Below are 22121 nucleotides of genomic sequence, written 5' to 3'. Positions count from 1 at the left end.
TATGTCCTTGGGCACATTCAAAAGCACATGATTTAAGTCAGGGAAAGGCAGTCATTTCTTTGCAGCCCTATGTTTCTGAAGACATGATGTTCGAATAAGCTAGAACAAGCTAGAACAAAATGGAGGACCCTCCAATAGTCCCATGGAACTGAGTCAGATAATACATCTAGGTAGTGATTTCTCAGACCTGACTTACGCTTCTGACTTATGTCAACAGCAGAAATGAAAGTAATGTAAGGAGTAGCTCTGTACCATCAAAGGATTCCTTTTTTTTGCCAGAGAGATCCTCAAGGGTCATGCAATTCAGCTGTGTCCTCTGAGTCCTCCGGCAGATCTAATTGCAAAGGGTTTGAGTGAATAGCACGAGAAGAAAAGGAAGATGTCTTCAAGGAGATTGTGATAAATCTGACTATTTGAATAACATACTGCATTAAAAAATGTATCTCAAGGGTGGTTTGTGAGCTCAGGGTTTGGATTAGAAGTAAAGAGAAAGTCCTACAGGAGGAAGGTCAATCCTATTTTCTGCCCTGTATTGTTTAAATTCTTGAAAAGGGAGTAGCAGTAATCATGGAGGAATTACAAGAAGAATTAAAAGCAGTTCTGACTCAATGGGATAGAAACAGCCACCACCAAAACTGGAGGAGGTTTTGATCTGACATACCCAGAATGCTGAATTAGCCAGTCAAAGTAATTTCAGATCTGGATTCTCTCTCACATCTGACTTGAAAAACTCTAGCCCTTATATCACTGTTTTTTTTTTTTTTTTCCTCTCTTTTAATCAATAACAAGCTGCAGAGAAAGTTCAAGGAAAAGGCCAGCACAATTGGTAGTGTGCAGTTTCGCCAGTCATGCTGAGTAGCACAGAAGCACTGCAGACAGATGTGTGAGATGCACATTGTTTAAAAATGTTGGATTTTAGTGGGTGTAACAGGTACACTCACATAGTTTGTTCCTGTTCTCAATTACTGTAGTATGTACTTTAATATGGAAATTTGATTTCTAAATTTTAAAGTAACCTTCAGTGTGTGTTCACTGTATTTAAAACGTCTTGAAATGACATGATATCCCCATGGATTTTAGGCTGTCTGTAATTTGTCCTTCTAACTTTACTCTTTAAAAACATTTAAAATTACTGGTACAGGGAGGAGGCCCTAGGATGATTTGGGTTTTGGCAAAATAGTGATAAAGAAAACATAAACACAAATTTTAAATACTTAACAGGATTTTAATTTGGGTTTGGTGCTATTGTTTTTATTACCTTCAGAGAAGTGTATTTTTGCATCTTTTCCAGTTTGAATACAATATCTAACATATCCTTCTACAGAGGCTGAGAAGTGTGCACTAGCATCATTTTTTGTCATCTGCAGTTGATGCAACTGCTGCTGCAGAGGTGCACTGGGAGAAAGCGCATAAAGAACTGGACGAGTGGCACACAAAACATGTCACCATGATGACTTTAAAGTGTGCAAGAAAAACACTCCACAGAAATCAATCTAGGCTGGAAAAATGGCCCATGGAATGTCTTTACCCTACACAAGCACAGACATGCTTTGCCACCAAAAAATTCACTCAAAGAGTTTTGCACTGAAGCACTAAATTATTTCAGTTGTCCAAGATGGCCCCTGGGACATACCTGACAATCAGCCTGCCTAGGAAACACTACATTTTGTCTCAGGGTGGGCCCCTCTCTGAATGCTTCAGTATCCACCTCTCCTAGGGCATGATCCTCACAAAATGCTTGGAATGCCCTTCCGTTTGTAAAGAAGAACTAGGACAAGCCAGCTTAAACATGACTCACTGTTATTATTTAAGGGATACTTCAAGGAGTCATTCCTTGTGCTGGTGATTGTGTAGCATTTCTCAGAGCTGTGTTTCCACTACTACTGCCCTGCTTATTTTTCCCCTTCTTTACTAATAGGAAGGGGAAGAATTTGGACTTAAAACAACAAGGAAATTTGAAAGTAGAAAGTTGTATGATAATCACATGACCATTATATTTTGATTTTTAAAAAAAAAAAGGAGTTGAACCATCTCACCTTTGGAGTCCAATGCTGGATAAGCAACCACTGTTTGCTTTTATCAGCGACAGGGAGATAAAGGGTGAAGCAGGAGACAATATGTGACATCCTGGCCTTATCAAAATCATTACCTTTCTGCCATTGACTCTAAAGGAATGAGGCTTTAATTCCAGAAATTGAAACTGACTGTCACTCAAGCAATATGTTTACATGGGGAAATGTAAACTAGAGGCAATGATTACATAATGTTGAATCTAAGCTGTATTAGAAGTTGCTTGAAAAATTATGTGACAGTATTTTACTGCTATCTTTTTTATAAGAGTTTGTAAATGAATGTATGTTTTCTAAGACTCAGAGCAAGATTCAAATTACAGTAACTCATGCTGACCATGACTTTGTTCCAGGAGTAGCACAAACAATGCTTCTTTTTCCAATGTTGTGAGGGTATCTGAATCTGGTCCTGTGAAATTTCAGTTCAAAGTAAATTCAGATGGATTAAATCAAGGATGCTGCTGAAATGCAGGGCCACTGGGGAAAAATGAACAAGGGAGCAACAAGTTTGGATCATACTACTGAAACAAAAGATATATGGACATATGAAACAGTAAAAGACAATTAGAAAATGTATTTATACTAAATTAAAACTTTATTGACTAATGTTCTCCAGACAACATGATCTGACAAACTATGGTTGCATACATGCAATGAAGTTGAACACAACAGTAGTTTAACATGGAATGTCAAACAAATTAATATAATGTATTAAATGAAAGAATTTATCTGTGTTGCTGCAAAATGAAACCAAGCTATGTATTTTCTTGGTCAATCTGTGTTCAGCTAAGAGGCTATGCATTTGAAGAAACTGGTAGATTTCTTTAGCATATATTTCAAATAAATTAGTTAGAATTGTACTCCTTAAAAATCCTTCCAACTTCACTTGCATTTCAAACAAAATCTAAGTGTAAACACTAAAGTTGCTAGAGCCATCTAGAAAGACCTACCTGTCAAATTCAGAGTGGACATTACAGTTCAGTTAAAGTGAATATTTAGAACAAGAAAAATACCAGTTACTGCAAAAGCCATGTAGGCATATTTTATTATTAATCCAGCACAAAGCACTTCTTCTAAGTTTCTCACATAAAAGACTAAAGCTTGCTTACAGTACTACATCTTCTATCATTCAAGCATCATTATTACCTATCAGGGAGATTGGCTAGATGACCTAATGGGTCTTTTCCACCCCTAACTTCTACAAAATAAAATCATTCATGCCAGCAAGAACATGGTTCGCTACATCTTGGGCTTGATCCTGTAGACTTTGTTCAGGCAAAACTCCCAAACACTTAAAAGAGATTTTCCAGAGCAAGACATCCAGGATTAAGCCTTTTTGATTTTTTTATTTTTAAAAGAGCATCCACTTAGGATACATGGAAAACATTCTATAGAATTAAAAAAATATAATGACGTGTGCTTCACTTGCATTGAAGGAACCACAGAATGTAAACACCATAGTGGCCCACATTTTCACAATATCCATGAGAAAGTGTCAACTGCAAGTAACTTGTGTGCGTTTATTTCTCAGCCTATGTTTCCGAGGGTGTTTTGTGTATACCTTTACCTCCACATCCACACACATACGCACTCCCTTAATATACATAAAGGTGTGATAAAATTCACTAAAGGCAGTTGCTTGCTTGTCTTGATGCTTAAATCTGCAAGTGGCAGCAAACTGTGTTTTACAGGATGCTAATTAGACTGCACATGAGCAGCAGGACACAAGTATCGCTGTGGGCAAGACTGTGTCACCATTGGTTCCACACGCATGGAGCCATCCCATTTACGCACATCACAAAATATACCTGCATGAAGGGCTGGAAGAGCAGGTGACCAAAGTACTTCTTGGTGGGCCATGTTTGAAATTTGAATAGAACAACTCAAAGACTCACAGGATTGTCCTCACAGGATCTTTCCGACAACCTAGAGGACCCTGTAGGAAAATTTACCTTCAAAGTGCACTTTCTAAGAATGGAATGTTCTTGACAGGGAAATGATCAGAGGCAATCCTGGACTTTTTTGCATATTGAATAGGAAAAATGTTTTCATCTTCAGGTAGCACTTCACCCTGACAAATGTGAGTTCAGTTATTATTAGGTTTTAGTGTTACAGAAGATTCTTTAGGAACAAACATGAGAGTACACACATACACATACACTCAGATATTTACAGCCTTTCTAGAAAAACAGCCCCTTACCTTAGTACTACCTTTTCTTTTTTTTTTTTTTTTTTTTTTTTTTTTTTTTTTTTTTTTTTTTTAGTATTTGAATTCTTTAAACCAGCTACATTAAATACCAATGTGTAATGTACCACCCCACACCAATCCCACATCCCCCCCAAAAACAGCAATTATTCAAAAGTTTGTTTGCTTGTTTGTTTCTTTATGATTGTTAAAATCTCCTGCTTGAGACTGTTAAGTACCACCTCCACTGGAACAAGATCAGCACTGACGGCATCTTCCAATGCCCGTCGTTTCATAGTTGAGCAAGTACTGCAGCAAGAAGCTTAGATCTCCAGGTCATCAGGTCGAGGCCTGCTGCTGGCTCGGCTGCTGGCTCTGCTGGGAGGCCTCTGGTCCACAATGGTGAGGGGCTGCAGCTCGTGTCCCGAGGCCAATTTTTTAGTGTTCTGGTGCTCATCAGAGAAGTCGAAGGGCTGGGCATGCGAGTTGGAGATGGTGCTGCCAGCCTGCCCCATTCTGTTCTGCTCTGCGCTGTAGTTGGCCCAATTTTGCTCGCTGGCTTGCTTATTGTAGTTACGACAGGAGGAATTGTTCCTGTCTCCAGTAACGAGCTTGTACCCTGGGGGAGACATGGGAGACAAGGGGGCGGTCGGTGAGGAGCAGCCATTGTAGTAAGCATATTTGGGGGAGCCACAGTCCTTGGAAGGGCTCATGGCACCACTGTGGGAGTAGGGGTCGGTTTTCCCTTTCACACGATCCTTGACACCCTTGAAGAACACATAGAAAAGCTCAATGATGTTCAAGGCGAGAGACACCAAGGACACCACCAGCATGAAGAGGATGAAGATGGTTTTCTCAGTTGGACGGGAGAGGAAACAGTCCACTCTGTGTGGGCATGGATCTCGCTCACAGGTGTAGATGGCATTCAGACTAAACCCATAAATGTACCACTGTATCAGCAAGAAAGCCACCTCAAAGACAGATTTAAACAGGATGCTGATGATGTAAGTACGGAGCAGTCCCCCACGCATCTTCACTTTGCCATGCTCTTCAATGCCATACTTGAATTTCTTAATTTCTATTTGCTTGAGGTGCATATCCACATTCACGCCATCATTTGCGACCACCTTGAGCTCTTCTTCTCTTTTGTTCAGCTTCTCTTCTTTCCTCATTACATAGAACACATGTGCCAGGTACAAAAGGGTAGGTACAGACACAAATATGATCTGCAGAACCCAAAAGCGTACATGGGAGATGGGGAAGGACTTGTCATAGCAGACATTCTCGCAACCAGGCTGTTGAGTGTTACACCGGAAAGCAGACTGTTCATCTCCCCAAGCAGATTCGACTGCTGTCCCTAATAGCAAGATTCGGAAAATGAAGAGGACAGACAGCCACACTTTCCCTCCTGCAGTAGAATAGGCTTGAACTTTGTCAAGAAGTTTTCCTAAGGCACTCCAATCACCCATCTTCACAGGATGCTGGCTAAACAAGGACACAAAGAAAAAAAAAATAGGGGTTAAGGCACAGCTTGAATACCTTTGATAGACTAAATCGCAGAATAATGCTAATAGAGCAGTGGTGTCAGCTTTGTTGTAATTCATATGTCTTACACAATCTGTAGAGAAAACACAGTTTTAGTCTGCAGGTGGAGTGGGAAGTCAGGGAAACTGAAAAGAGAAAGTACCATGTAATGTCTCAGAGCACAATGAAAAAAGAGGTTCCTAATTTCATTCCAGTTTTCAAGAAGCCCTTGACAACCCTTAGTGACCATTGTGGTTGGCTCAGCTGCCTTGGTGGCAGCCTCAGTTCAATGACCTACACCTGCCTCAGGTGGAAAACAGCTGTGACACACAGATGAAGCAGGGTGTGGAACTAAGCAGTGGCACTGCCTAAATATGCTAGGAATATATGAAAGATTTCTCAGTTTCAGTGTGTATTGATTGTTCCCTGTAATTTCTATGCTTAGTCTTTTAGACACTAAAAAAAGCAAACCATGGGATAACATAAATATAAAAGATTACATTAAGTTAATGTTAGGGTCAGATACCTAAAATTATATCACTGCAAAATGCATGTTTTTACTACATCAGCATTAAACTGGACTCTTGCCTATCGCTACATAGTGTGTAATACATTTAAGAGTATAGTTCCTGATGACACCAAGTTTATGCTCTACTCAACTTCAGAAAAAAAAATGCTTTCTAAATACAGCTTGTACATTAGTATTTGCAGATCAAAGTTAGCATTCTTTACCTACAGTTTTATGAAGGAACCAAAACCAGTAAATACATGAAACATAACTAAGATAATGTTACCATATTGGAGGAACTGGTTTCCTGTTTATCTGTGATTTGCTTAATTCATTGTAGTTTCAGATTTGTGTTTGCATCTTTTTGTATTTAAGTTCCTTCTTTGTTTTGAAAGGCAAAAAGATTCAGCAAGGAAAAAAATTTAGGTAAATGAGCTCTTTCTGTTTTTAAGGCAATTCCTGGCTTGCAGTTTGCATTCTAAGTGTTGAACACTGCAAGTTCAAACAGTCTCCCTTGACTTGAGTTTTGAAGTATGCATTTCTGGGACACAGGCAAGTTCTTGGGATATCGGGAAATACTCAAGATGACATAAAGGAAATTAAATTGTTTGCTTGATGTTCTAGATTCCTGGGAAGAATAAATTTCACTACAGATTTTTATCAACTAGAGAATGGCAATCTTATGCATAAAAAAATCTTAACTTGGCCCCTGAAAAAGCATGTGAAATCAGGAATTTAACAGGAAAAATAATCAAAAAGTTTCCCCTTTAAAGTGGATGCTGCTGGGCATAGATATTTGTTCCATGCATGCTGAGTAATCCCTTCCTGGTATTAACAGTTTTGATAATGTCCAAATGATTTCCTCCCCGCTGCATCATGGATATATTCCCTACTGAACGTCATTTATAGAAAAAGCACTTTTTGGATAATTCATAAAATAGGAAATTTTAGCACCAAGGAGACTTGCTTTCAAGAAGCAGTGAGTCACTGGAAACACAAGACCGTAAATCTGGCAAACTCAAACATAACAACAAATGCCAAATAAAAACACACCATTCCTGCCATCAGAAAGAGTATGAGAGAGTAATGGGAGACAAGTGTCTAAAATAACTCTGAGATGCCAATTATCTTTGAACTCCTGAAAAACATCCCAGGGCCATTTCCTCCATTTGCCTAGTCAGCTGGCTCTAAAGTTTACTAACCAGCAGCCTGCTGACCCTTCCTCATATAATTAGCTCTTCTCATGAATGAAGCCCCGTCAAAGGATCAGACTTTTAAATCTGGAAGCCTCCGCTGGGAGGAGTATGCACAGCATATTTATCTCTGACACATCCCCTCAGCCATCCTCAGCTTTCATCTTTCCCAGGAAAAGTGAGTTTGTCTTTTTGGGCTGGGGCAGCAGACAGGAGTGAGGCAGAGGAGTGCAGAGGTCTCTGGAAAGGCTGAAATGAAATGTGACCACGTTCTCCTCAGGCTGGGGTTGTTAAAATAGAGAACACCCTGTAACTATACAACACGTGAAGTCTGTTTCAAAGGCAAGGTATTTGCTCTATGTCCTAGAACTGAAGTGGACAGAAGGAGCCTTTTTCAAGTAACAGCTTCTTGATTTAATTAGTCAGCTTTCCAATGATTTTAAACTACTGGGTTAACAGACTTTCCTCAGACTCAATGTTTTTACTGTCTAAATGTTATTTCAGATTGAAAGCCTGATTAAGAAAACAGAGGATGTGTTATTTCTAGGCAGTTATGTGTTGTTTGTTTTCTAATTACACTCCTTTCTGGTTCATTAATGCAATGTGATTTACTTCAGTTTTGACCTACTTAATCCCACACCTGCAATAGTTGGAGAATTAACTACCTATTTTTTAATTTGCTTCAGCATGCAAAATTGCTAAGTTTCATCTGTGTCCTCTGGCAATATAAACTCCAGGAGGAAACATTCCATGCTTGAATTACTCATACATAGTTTTGAAAAGCAACTTTTTTAAAGAGAGCTCAGTTACATGCTAGCCTTTGCCAGTGATAAAAAACCCCACATCAATTCAAAACATTGTACTCTTAATCAGATAACCTTGTGGTGGCACAAATATATTATTCCTTTTCTTAAGTGGATTCTACCGCGTTATGAAACACAGTACTTTGCTTTGTTGTAGAGAAAATTCATTCATCGGATCTAACTTGTTTACTTTCAGGGCACTGAAAGACCAGTTTTATTAACTGATTACAAATCTGTTTATCAGGTATAGAAAGAGGGTTTGTATCAAACGGGTATTTTAAGTATTCTAGCTTTGTAAGCAGTTTCTAATGGTTGGCCAAACCTTTAAAAATAGTTCTTCAACATTCTGGACTAAAACTTCTTTTAACACTTCCAAACGCCTTAAGTGAATCCACTGAATGACACAGCCTGTTCAACTGATATGATTTCACTACTTCAGGAATTTAAGGATATGGCTGATGATGAGTACGTGCATTTCATGAGCTCCTGGTGATTAATACTTTACAGGATCATAACCTTCTTCTGAGGCAGACTAATGCTGGCCTAGCATTAACATACAGCAGTCTTTAAAAGATGGATTTCTCCCGGGTCCTACTGTGTGTGGGTAAAGATAGGAAAAAACCCCATAGAGCAGCAGGAGATCTGACAGCAGTCATCGCATGGGTTTTGGATGACCAAATATATAAGACATTTGATTTGTAGGCCACAATTAAGAAATTCTAGAACTATTTTTTATGGACGGCACTCATCATGTCATCTGGTTCATATTTTCCAAAAAGACTAATGCAAACTCAGTGCTGTGGTAATGTGCCCAGGTCTGACTACAGTGTTAGAAGGTCACATGCTAGCGGATGGAAGAGCAGTAAGGGTTAGAGTGGGTTCTAAAATGGGATCATGCAGCTGAAGCAATTGGGAAACAGGCCAAAGTTTTGGTTTTCCAACCCCTTCTGCCTTTTTATTTGTGCTTACACACACACACGGACAAGAGAGAAGGTTCTGGACCCTGAACATCAATCAGCTTGAGCATTTCTCAAAAGTAACATGCACTGCAAAGAAAGCAGCTGAGATGTACAACTCATGGAGTTTGGACAAACTGGAAGAGGGAAAGCTAGTTTTCTGTAATCATGCAAAAATAAGAGAACGTCTTCCAAACGTTCCTCTGGGAAAGTGTTGTTCTTATGTAGTACTGCAGATCAGCTTTACTTCATTTCATCCACCGGACAAAAATTACACATTAAATGGCTGCTGTAGCTACAATGTAGTGTCACAACTGTGATTTTTTTTGTTTGCCAGTATTGCTGGTGGTCAGCCACTAGTGGATCTATCCCACAGTTTCTGCCTCTCCCATGTTGTACCCTCCCCACCTAGTTTAATTTTAAATCATATTTACAAAAGCAACTTAAAGCACTTTCTTAGACATTCTCTAGTTATACAACTCAGGTTTGCCCAGATTCATCCCTCTCCTGACTCACTTTGGAATTAAGGGAAGAAAAGCTGAATTCCCTGAGGGGGTCTTGGGCCCTCTGATGCTCCTGCCTGAGGATTTTGAAATCTGGATGTCTAAAATATACATGGCATAAACAACAGCCCAGGTGCCTCCACGCAAGAAAAAATCAGTGGGTAACATGGGGAGGAGGCACTAGTGACTGGGGGAGAGAGGGCAACGTATCTAATGAAACAGATGCATTGCTCAATGTCCTCTAACCTTCCCCGTGCCCACAGGAATCCTTGGCCTTGGTTCATTGCAGAGACAAATAAAATTAATCTTTTGGGCTTGCACAATACGAGAGATAGCTTGAGATAACTTTACAGTGTTGAATCCGTCTGCGTTCCTGCGCGTATAAGCATTCAGCTTTATGTTGCAAATCAAATCCCTTGTGTCCATCCCTCTCTTCCCTCTCCTGAAGCGAGCCTGCTGCTTGCCCTTCTCCCATTTGTATGCTTGTTAGGTATTGTGGGTCAGCGCCAGTGTTTGGCTTTGAAGTTTCTGAAGGAAACACTTCAGTAAACATCCCAGAGACTAAAGGCTTAAATTCTGCAGCATAGTGTGCTGTCCAGATGTTAAAAATGGCAGGATGAAAGCTTCACGCAAGTCCTCTAACTCGCTCCCTATGCGCGCAAACACTCACACACACATGCACACACAGGATGTCAGGCAAAAGGTGTCCATAGCCCATTTTTGCCTCTATTACCCAGAGTTTTCATCACAAATGTCACATACAAAACTGAAAAGGAATGTCTTGGACAAAATATGCTGATTCGTGAGGCTCGCTGGATATCTCAAGGCAAAATATGAGGACACATATAAGCACACAATATTCTTGTTCATGTGTTACTTGATAAGACAGACTCTGTGCTTCATCTGTCTTTCAGCTGAAGGCTTTTTCTGCTTCCTCTTGTTGCTTTTTAACTACTGGCAAGCAGTAGGCAACAACTGCTATAAGGAATCACTCCAAGTCTCGCAACATAAAAAGCCCTTTATTTCTCCAAAAGATGCTGCTCAAGCATTTAATCCTCTGAATTTCGGTCATTAAAGTCTTCAAGGTAATATACAAGGAATGTGTCATATAGCGATTATGACACATTGTCCGTATTCTTGCACAGTCTTTCCTAGACAACTTTCATTTATATCTACCTAAGACTTTCACAGACATTGCCAACGTGGTAAGGCATATCATGATATTCCACATTCCTTCTCTAAAATCCCTCACAGAGGTTGCTAAAACAGAGTAACTATATACAAACCAGGTTAAAAATCCGTAACGCACGTCTGGATTTTATCACATCTATTTTAAAAGAAAAGGGGAAAAAATTTATCAGGAAGACCACGTGAAAGCCACCACTTCAGTAGCTGAAGCATTTAACAAAGCACGTAATTAAGAACCTTGCCCTGCTCAAGCTATCAGGCATCAATCAGGATTTCCATATGAAAGCAAAATGTGTGGGGAAGGAATTGGACGCACTCAGGGCAAGGTCTCTCTGTTACTAACTTCTGGTGCAATTTCGGTGCAACAGTGGAGACTGAAGCGCACCTCTGTTTTTTTCTTTAAAGGAGCTGAGTTACCCCGAGAACAGCGCAGGGGAGCGATCGCACCCAAGCGCTAGCAACAAGTCTGCAACTCAGCCCGGCACTCACAACTTCGCCGCAGTTCCTCCTTCGCTTGAAAAAGGTTATAAGTTGTAAAAGTGTAGCACTTCTAGAAATGTATAGAAATATGACGAAAGTAAGTAGAGGATTCCTCCAAGATGGAACTTCGCTTAGCACTTTAAGAGAATCTACGCTGCTAAGAGATGTGGTTTTTTTAAACAATGTCAACCATGAGCGCAATAACACAGAATTCTTGGGGGGGAGGAGGGGGAGGGAGGTGGAAGAAGAAGAAAAGAAGTGTTTTCAGAAAAAAAAAAAAAAGTGATACACAAAAAGATGAAAAAGGAAAACTTTCAACTTACCCTTGCTGATCAGCAGTAAAACTGGATCAGAGTACTTCTTTGGATGGTTAAAGTAAAATGGAAGAGCACGTTCAGGCACTCAGAGCTATCTATTTAAACTTTAAAAGTCTACTCCCGTTTTGTATTTTTCATCCTTCCTTCCCCACTAATGAAAGAAAAGTGCTGATACCTCGTAAAAGTTTTTTTCTAACTTGGAACACTGGGAGAGCTTTTAACAAGTTTTCAAGCCTCTGACTGTGCGAGAGGAGGGGAGAGGGAGGGGAGGCAGCGCGGGAGGAGGGGCGCGCTGCGGGCGGAGGGCAGGGAGCTGGGGGAGGAGGAGGGAGAGGACTGAAGGCACAGCAAAATCCAGCCCGCGGAAAGAGAGAGCGTGGAAGTCCACTCTTGCTGATGTAACAAAACAAATACAAGGGCAGTCAGCAGCCGCCCCACACCCTTCTCCCCGGTCACTGGAGCACCTGGGTGGCACTGTGTCCAGATCTGGGCTCGCCTGAGACAAGATGAAACAACTTGGCTCTCTGGTGTGCACCAGGAGTTTTACTGCAGGGAAAAGGAAACATGCATTGAAAGGGATTAATAGCTAACCAGCGCGGACCTCCTGGATGCTGGGGCTGCTCTCTCTGTTCCCTCCTCGCCACCACTCAGGAGAGGAAGCCCTCCCAAGCCCTCTCTGCTTTTTGTTATGAACACAGCTTTGTCTACTGAGGTCAATTTCCTTTACGTGCACACATGAAAGTACACACCGGGAGCAGCGTGTTTGTTTCCACAGGAGATATACATCACATATTTTTTTGCTATTATTTGTGTGTGCATGTGTGTGTGTCTGTCCCATGGGAGAAATGAAAAAATGACCTCACATTCCACAAAACTCTTTCCAGGAAATTTCAGAAAAAAAAAGCACAAAAGCACAAAAAAGAGAGTCTTCAAAAGTGAGAAGAAATGTTACTGATAATTTTTGAACAGATTTTACAGCATAAAATCATGCTCCAAAACTGATCTATGCAATTGGATAAAACTAGTTTGGCTTTGCTCCTGACCAGACTCTGGTTAAATGCCCCTTGAAAAAATGCCTCCTCTGAAGAAGAGAGATTAATTTATTTCTTTGTCTGTGTTAAGCTCCTCACACATGGAATTCGAACTTCATTAGGAATTGGTCTTGTATTTGTTCATGTCATGTGGTATTAGCTGCTCTGTGGGACTGCTTAAGAGCTTCTCTAGAAGTGTTTCGTGGTCCGATGAAGTTCTCTATGAAGTTTCACAGTTTAGGTTGTACTGAACTCATTTGGGTTTCAACTCGTTATTCTCAAGAGCTATTTCTGGGCTCAGTAGCATGGAAGAGCATTTTTTGCTCTTTGAAGGCTACAAAAGAGGGAAGAAGTTCAGTAATGGTCATTGAGAGCTTTCCTAGATAAAAGTTCTCTTTACAGTTTCTTCTTGAAATAATGAATGTTACATTGTACAACACAATCTAAATATTACTGCTTATTTTGCACAGCTCTTCCCTACTGCTTTTCACCCAGAACTCTCTCAAAGTAAGGCAAGGTCTTTGTAGAAAGCTACTCATCAGGGAGCTTTGAAGCCGGGAAGCAAACACATCGTCCTGGTTCTTGCTCTGGAGCAGTTTGTAGCAGACTACACTGCCTCCTGTTTGAGAAAAAGAGTTAGTACACTACTACTGCACACCTATTCCCCTTCCTGAAGCTGCAGACGGAGACAGCTGGTTTCCTCAGTTTGCCCTTTTTCCTTTGACATTGGCTGTTATTTTTTACAATTTTGTTTTGTTCTGTAGGTTGTTTTTTGTTTGTTTGTTTGTGGTTTTGTTTGTTTGTGGGTTTTTTGTGGTTTTTGTTTGTTTGTTTGTTTGTTTTTTTCTGCTTTTACACTTTTCCAAGCCATATGACAGAAAGGAATCTCATTTATTCTGAAGGTTGTTTTCAGGTTGCCTTTTCTCTTCACATTAAGGGAGAAATGAAACTGTGTGCCTAAAAGGCTGTGAGCCCTTCTTCTTGAGAATGGAAAAATTAATTCACAAACCAGAGCATTTCATAGCCATCATGACTATGGTACAGACAGGGAGCAGAGTATGCACAGTGCTCCTGCTACAGCCCTGTAAAACACAGGTCATTTTGGAGCAAAGTACAAAACTCTGCCAACATGGCCATGTGTGTGTTGATGCTGGAGACATGGAAGACATTTGGGATGTTATATATATATATCTGGTGCTGCTGCAAAAGCTGCCCCTTAGGAAAGCAGAATAATGCCAGGGAAAAACCCTTGAATCATAGCATGCAAGAATACAAAGTTATCATTCCCTGTCAAAGCTGGCAGGATCGCAGGGTCTAGCTTGCCCGATCTTGCATTTTTCCATTCTCTTCCTATACATGCTCTGTAATTTTTGAAAAATTGGAAAAATTTTGAAAGAAGGGCGTAGAATCTTAAAATCCACTTTGGAAAACTAAAATGTGTATGTTAGTAACAAAGAAAGAATAATTTTGCAGCCATATTAAGCTTAACACTTGGCTTTGCTATGGCATTATCCACATGCAAAGGGAAAGTTTTACAAGTCTCCACCTGCAATATGTTGTAGAATTTGGAAAGATTATCATTAGTCCTGATAAGAATTACTTGGAAATGTCTCCTAGAGTTTGGAACTACATCTCCATGGTCATGTTCCACAGCCTATTACCGGAACATATTCAGCTTCAGGTGATGCAATGATCTACCATTTCACAAGGTTAGCAGAAAGTCTCACACTCATTTGCCTTATGATGGAAATAAGCTTTTCAGATTGAACAAATATCCTCATGTGCAACCCCCCTTCAGGTAAAGCTGTGTTCAAAAAGCAAGCATGGGGTATCAAGTCTGAGATATTCGTAAATCTGTTCTTCATTACAGACTAAGACATGGGTAAGAAGATCACAGGTTTGAAACCTTGTATTGTGGAGGACAGATTCCTTTCACCTGATAGAAATTAATATTTTGGGGCCTTGAGGTCCCTGGGACTTCTATTGCCATCCACTGACATTTTGACTTGTGGAGCAAACAGCACAGTCTTATGAAACAATCTTTCAGCATGGCCATGTGAGGACTGCAGAACCTGTTTGCCTTTCACTGTGACTCAGTGCAGTGCTGGAGCCTAGGCTCTACCAAGTGCATCTCTGGGACTGAACCTCAGGGTGACTTCCACAGGGTTTCTGTCCATTCTCTGTGAATCTTCAGCTGAATCAGTGAAATAGTTCAGAGCCCACAGTACTGCTGCTGCTTGTGTATACAGACTTACCAAGTGGAACCATGAATTGGATTACTTAGTATTTCCAGCTTTTGACACAGATTCATGGTTAATAAAGAACTCAATCCACTATATATCCATGTATTTATATATATATATCTGTATATATATTCTATATATCCCCTGAACACAAGTGCAGCATTCTATAAAGAAACTTTTTTCCTCATATTGCTTCCAAATACTCCCTCAAAAATATTTAAGAACCTAATTCACTAGGAAAGCCCAAGTGAATATTTAATTTGGAAGTCTCTCCAGTCCTTTGACCATTACCCAATCTTCTGTTGATACCAGTGGGGTTCACGGTGTACTTGCAATCAAGCATGTCTGTAATTTATGGAGCTCTTAAAAATGAATAGCATGTCTTCACTTTTTTTCAATTTGTTTGCAAAATTCACATCCCAGTACTCCCATTCACACCACTGTCCTCCATCCCGTGAAATTTGGGAGAAGAATCCATGGACCACGTAAAATGAGTTGAATATACAGTAAGTGGAGATTAATATACACAGGCAATACAGATTTTCTTAGGTACTTTCAAGGCAGCTGTGCAGTCACCCACATCCCTGAATGGCACATAATCTTCAGCAGGTTCCCTTCTCAGACACTTGGCTTTAAAGACAGACTTGTGAATAATACATGGCCCTGGTTCATGGCCTGTGGAGGTAATGCTTTTCAGAATGTCCAAGGAACAATAATGTGTGGTATTTCTTGATTACTTAAGCACATAAATGTGCAGACTAATGCTTTTTTTTTTTTTTTTTTTTTCCCCTAAGCAAGCACCCAGTGTTTTTTGCTTGTTTAAGGAATTAACATCACACAGAAATACAGAACAGCTTTGAAGTTGTTTGCCACAGTGCTTGCACATTCTCTCAGCTGGGGTGACTGGACTGGAGCCCACTGTAAGACGCTGCACCCAGCACCATCGGGAGTGCAAAACATAGCCTTGACCACTCCCTGCCTCGAGTTTCAAAGGGTCATTCCTTGTTCAAAACAGGCAATTCAAGGCAATTGTCATCCCTCAAGGTGGTATCTGGTCCCATTTGGGTGGCACAGCACACAGCATATAAGAATATTTTCTGATAATTGTAAGGATAATAATAATAAAAAGGAGAATAATCACAAGGCTGTCTCATAGTGAGCTCACTTGCCATTCCTTTTTGAAAGTGGTCTCTCACATTCATTTCATTCAAAGCTAGATATCACCCAGGGGAAAAGTAGGCTTAGTCAGCATAAGATTCTGCTCTTACTGCCTGCAAAAGAAAAAAAAGTGCTGTTTTAAAAGAAACTCTACTGGAAAAAAACATCAAAACTGAAGCCCCTCAGATGAAAGTGGGAAGTTCTCTGTGATGTCATCACATCAGAGCCCAGCCCAGTGAATAGTCACTGTTCTCTGAAAATATGTTGCACTGTTGCACAGTCATCTGTCTACAATCTCAGAGTGTTTTTTAAATATTATCATAGAAGAAGTTACGTTATAGCAACCTCTTTTACAAAGTTGGGAAGTTTGTCATGGAGTATACCAGAAGCTCTTCTGAGTCATAGACAGCTCATGACACAACCAGAATTAGAAGCAAAATTTCTTAATACTGGACCCCATCCTTTAAGCCCAAAATTATTCTGATATGTTCTCTAGTTACATTTTGGAATATCAGCTAGCAGTGCAAACAGCTAAGTGGGTCTTTCTTTTTAAAATTTTTGAGGATCACAGAGAAGGAAAACACAGTGTTCAAAGTTTGGGTTGATTGTTTCCTTTCTGTTCTTTGAGCTGGTCAGTGCTTGCCACTCCATACCACTAAGGTCTCACCACAACTTCTTCATGGTGGTATTCATTTTGCTGTCACACTTCGTTTAGAAATATGAATTCACTCCTGGCTCAGTGATGAACAGAAGGGGAGAAGGGTATTATGTGAAGACTCAGATGCTCTTCTTCTGTGCCGAGAAACTTCTAAACCTCATTACAGACCAGTTAAACACCAGAAAAGTTTGTTTTAAAAGGATTTATCCCAACATTGTAACTGATTCCAATCAATACGTACTCTGAACTAGTTGCCTCTCAAGAAAGACATTAGGAAAGCATTCAAACAAAGAATGAAGTATAAGTTCACAGATCCTTATGAATTTGGCTCCACCTTCTGTACACAGTGAAAATAAACATGAATTATATTGGATAATGAATGCCAGTTAATCTTTTTATTTTATTTCTCATTTCACATTCAAAAATCCTGCACTGAGATGATCTAATAGTATTTTGTGAGGTTTTGTTTCTCTGTATTGGTGGTGGTGAGGTTTTCTAGTCATTTGGTTCTAAATTATGAGATATTTTTAAAACAAATATGGCCACTTCATGTTTTCAAACTGAAGACTAACATATAGTGAAAGTAACATTGCCTTTAACAAAACAGTCTTTAAATTTCTTCAAGGGCTCTGGCAATGACTGAATGCATTAACAATGAAATAAAACAAAATTTCAGAATATGTATTGACACAGTCTGCTATTTACTCTGATGGGTAATCTCACTGAAGAAAGTAAATCTGCACACGTTAAGTACTACCTAGCAATATAAATAAAGGCTGTAGAGCCAAATTCCAAAATAGCAGCCTGCAAAAATGAAAGAAAACCAGAGTAGGTCACTCCTCAAAATTAATATCCAGTTGAAGATACTTTTGTACCTTTATTGATGAAAAAAATTCTTTATTACCAAACAAAAAAATCAGCTGTGCAATAGTGGTTGTGCTTTGGACGTTTAGAATAAGTGAACTGTTTTGACAATATTTTAATACTTTTTATCCAGGCTTTGCAAACAGCAACTGCCTTTCTGTGGAAGTCTTGAAAATCTTATAGAGATTGATGAGTTTTCCACATGTGGCTGAACTGAGGGACAGAAAGTTTGACTACTTTCAGAAGTGGAAAGGGGAAATGGGTGAGCTCCCTTCCCCTCAAGAAATCATGCCTTTTCAATCCTGTTCTCAGAATATCCTCAGGTTTTATTTAATTTTGATTTTTAATATTCTCTCAGCAATTCCAGATTCACTCAGCATTTGAACAAATTTGTTAATGTGAGGCACTGTGTTTTACTCACAGAACAATATTTTTATGTTTAGCTAGGCAGTATTATTGGTTACAGTAAATTAAACTGTGCTGCTTCAATACTTAAATTAGCAATGAAGTCTAACTAAAAGGACTTTTTATCTACAAATTAAAGGGAAAATCAAAAGAAACATTTGGTTTATGTCAGTCTACAAATTGATATTTAGAATTGAGTCCCTTTTTCCTATTACTTCCTACACAGAAAGAGAATGAGAATCAATTATTTATAGGCTCTCTTTTATTATTCTATACATTTGAATACAATTTTTCAATCCCATTATACATTCAGGTTTTGTTTGTTTGTTTGTTTGTTTGTTTGTTTTTGTTTGTTTGGTTTTTTTTTTTTGTTTTTTTTAAACTCATCACAAGATCAGAGAATGCTTTTGGGCAGCCTTTTCCTGTAGATACGATTGTATCTACAGGATAGATTGACGTGTGCATTCATTCACATTTCACTGAGTGACTGTGTTCACTCACCTGCAGACAGCCTGTGATGGTCATTTTAAAGTCTTCTCCCCACACGACTGCCAAGTAAACAGAGAAGTTCAGCTTTCCTCTCAGTTTAAGAGTTTTCTGCCTTCAGACAAGAGATATTTATTGTCAACGAAGAGAGTGGGCCTGGAATACACCACTTCAAAAGATTTCTGAGAAACAGAGTCAGAGTGCAAGAGATGCTCCTGGCTGAAAGGCAGAGGTATACACAATGGGTTTCTTGACAGTCACCACAACAGTGTTTGAGGATATGAACATTTCAAGGTTTGCCACTCATTTTCCTTACACCACTCTGTTGCCATTTGCTATACAGCTGCATATGTGTTGGCCAGAATTATTTGAGGAGCATAATGACTTCTTTCGTTTGGCCATCTGCAGGATTAACAGTGTTGTAGACATGAAAGGATCTGCAAAGAGCTGGACATCAAGAAATTCTACATAAAAGCAAGTAAAAATTATTAATAGGGTTGACTGCTGGTAAAAAACAAATTGATTTAAAATATACTACTAATTAAAGGGTTCCCATAAGAACAGCTTTGGGAACACAACCGGAAAATTAATCTACTGGAATTAGCAGTTTCTGTTATAAGATTTTCCCAGAAAGGGATCTCCCAATATAATCCATGAGTCATTTTCCTAAGTAGTAAAGAACATCAGGTTCAGGAATCTGCTTTGAATTTAAATGTGTGTACATTCATTTATCTAATTTCTCAGAAATTTTTATATTAACTCAACTGGAAAAAAATGTAGTCAAATTACACAGTGTATCAGAAAGACATGTACAAATGAGGCATTAGGAACATAAAAGTCTCTAGCTCCACAGTGTAGGCTGAGAACTGCTCATTTTCAGCAAACATGAACTTAGTTGCATAAGGGAAAACGTTACATAACTGATAACAATAGTTTTCAGCTATTAAACTTTAATACAAAGTACACAATATCCAAATCATACAGAATAAAAGCAGTTCAATATCGTGAGAAAAATTGGTTGTAATGTATTGAGCATTAAACTAAAGCGTTATCTTTTACATGTCAGATTTGAATAATAAAAGTAGCTTCAAAACTTTCTGAGGCTGCATTCAAAATAAACAACTTTGAATTACCTGCCCTCAAAATTAAAACTGGTTTATAATCCATAAACAGAGTTCTTGTAAAATTGATCACAATAAAACCCCACATGGGTACTAATAATCTCAGACTACTCTGTATTTACAGGATATTTTGAAAAGATGGAATGTAAGAATTAAATCAGTATCCTTACAGACAATCAAGGCAATATCTTGCAAATTATTCTGTCCAAAAACTGAGTGAAAATTGGTAGGCAATGCCTATAAGTTTTATCTCCTATGGGAAAAAAAAAAAAAAGTGTCCTTATATAATTGCATTTTAAGGGAGATTTAGTGTAAGCACTGATGATGAGAAGGAATACAGAACTTACGTCCCAGTACGGATATGGAGAACTGAGGCACACAGGTCCAAATTTCTGGCCCAGCAGCCTTTCTTTAGTGATTACCAAGCTCTGGAAAAGTGGGAAGTCCTGCAGGGCTCAGGCAGTAACTGTGTTGCTCAACATGCCCACAGCCATCCTACAGTGTACTACCCAGAGCCCTCTCCCATCCTTGCTCTGGCCAGAAATACCAAAATATCAGAGGTGCTCCCACCTCCTGCCCTGCAGACGTCCCATTGGACCCCACATTTTCTGAAGCAGCCCAGGATTGGCTACCACGTGGGGCTCTTCATACCACCCTGTTCTTCCTGGATGAGGCTGTGATTCTGCTTCTGCTGATGATGAGATTTTTGCTAATTAGTAAGTGATCAGAGCACTTGCCCACAAAGTGGTAAACTTGCTTGCAAGCCCTGATGAGACTATAAAGATCAAAACAGTATCTTTAGCTTTACAAGACGCTGCTTTAATTAGCAAGACAGAGGACAACAGAAGGAAAACAGGCACACCTTTTATTCCCATTATTTTGCAAAAACAGGGCACTTACAGACATCGTTTAGTGGTGGACTTGTCAGTGTTTGTTTTCTGTTTGGACTCGATGATCTTAAAGGTCTCTTCCAATCTAAATGACTTTATGGGGTTGGAACTAGATGATCTTTATGGCCTCTTCCAACCCAAACCATTTTGTGATTATATGAAAAAGAATTGAAAAGTTCGTTAACCTCAGAAATATCTGAGAAAAAAAGCTTTTGCTTTCCTCAACATATTTTACAAAAATAGCCTTAAAGGCAGGATAAGTGTTCATGTCACAGTGTTAAAGAAAGTATATATAACATTGTATTAACATTCTTTAGTTTTTTTTTTATTAAAGAATTTCAGATGGTCACAGCACAAGTGGATACAATCTATATGAGCCTGAGAACTCCTTTTGTCACACACTGAACACTAGTTAATGGAAACTGTGAGTGACTACTACATTTTGGATTAACTTCTTTGTTCACTATTTATATTCCTCCAAGTAAATTCTTTTTTTGAAACCTGGAAAGCAGTCATGGGTAGCTAGTTAAGCTGATAACTGTAGAAGAAACTACTGAATATGTTTACTGATAAAGGAAGATCATGCTGATCAGCCAAGTGAGCCAGAAAATAAGGGCTAATCTTAGGTACAGGAGAGGGAAACACACACTATAAACTGCAAGTAAAAGGCTAAAACAGATGTAAAATCTCTTTGGATTACTTCATGAATCTCTGCACAAAACACAGATCCTTTTATGAGTTCATGTAGAGTCAAGTGATACTGATGTGCCTGCACAAGTTTTTTTGCTTTTCCATGGCAATATAGCTCTTCATTACTTATTCAACTTTTGTTCCCTGCTCTCAATACCATTTGATTTCAAGAAGGAATTCTACATCAAGAACAAATAGGGTCTCTACCAGCCTTTGAAATGGAAATGTAGAAGTCTCAGTGTGAAATTGTAAAAGTCCTTGATATGCAATCTCCTTGACTCACAGACTACTTCTGAGAAGTGTTAGTGCATGTGTTGGGAGCCCTGGTGTTATGTACCATCATAGAACAGCTCACTTCTACCACTGGTCTGTGCTATAACAACTCACCATAAGTTTTAAAATAAGTGGTTTGCTATATTGGTGGATACATGTAGATTTATTATGAGACAAGCAACTGGGAATTGAGTATATATTGCATGTAATTGTTCTGAATTTTCATGAAATCTAGGGAAACACATTAAGGCAATAATATGAACTTAAAAATGCGTGAAACACCTTTTGGCTTCCTTGCAAAATTCCAGTGCAGGACTGGTAGGGAAATGCCTATTGCTTCACTTATTCTACAAATAAAGGAAGGTCAATTCCCATAAAACTATGATTGGTTGCTGGTGTTTTCAACTTAGGGGTGAAAACAAAAGCAAGGAAAGAATGAACAAAAATTATAGCATCATTGCCTGTCTTTTTTTCTTGGAGACACTAAAGATATTCAAGAAAGCAGCATAGAAATGAGCTTTGTGGATCAAATCCACAGAAGGGATCCTTACATTGCAGGACTAATCAGTGTGGCCA

General features: G+C 39.2%; 1 protein-coding gene across 1 annotated transcript; it reads right to left on the bottom strand.

Moving 5' to 3' along the window:
* Positions 1-2641: 2641 nt before the first annotated feature.
* On the bottom strand, positions 2642-12004 carry GJA1 (gap junction protein alpha 1). The gene is made up of 2 exons (XM_027900418.1): positions 11733-12004; positions 2642-5739 (listed from the first exon to the last, which is right to left on the bottom strand). The coding sequence occupies exon 2, from the start codon at positions 5721-5723 to the stop codon at positions 4578-4580; it is 1146 nt and encodes a 381-aa protein (XP_027756219.1). The 5' UTR covers positions 5724-5739; positions 11733-12004; the 3' UTR covers positions 2642-4577.
* Positions 12005-22121: the final 10117 nt, after the last annotated feature.

This window comes from Empidonax traillii, unplaced genomic scaffold, assembly GCF_003031625.1.
Source record: "Empidonax traillii isolate 1590-97213 ecotype Southwest subspecies unplaced genomic scaffold, ASM303162v1 scaffold724:size316974, whole genome shotgun sequence".
In the NCBI taxonomy this organism is placed as follows: domain Eukaryota; kingdom Metazoa; phylum Chordata; class Aves; order Passeriformes; family Tyrannidae; genus Empidonax; species Empidonax traillii.
Note: the sequence above shows the minus strand (reverse complement) of the source record. Positions and strands in the feature narration are given on the sequence as shown.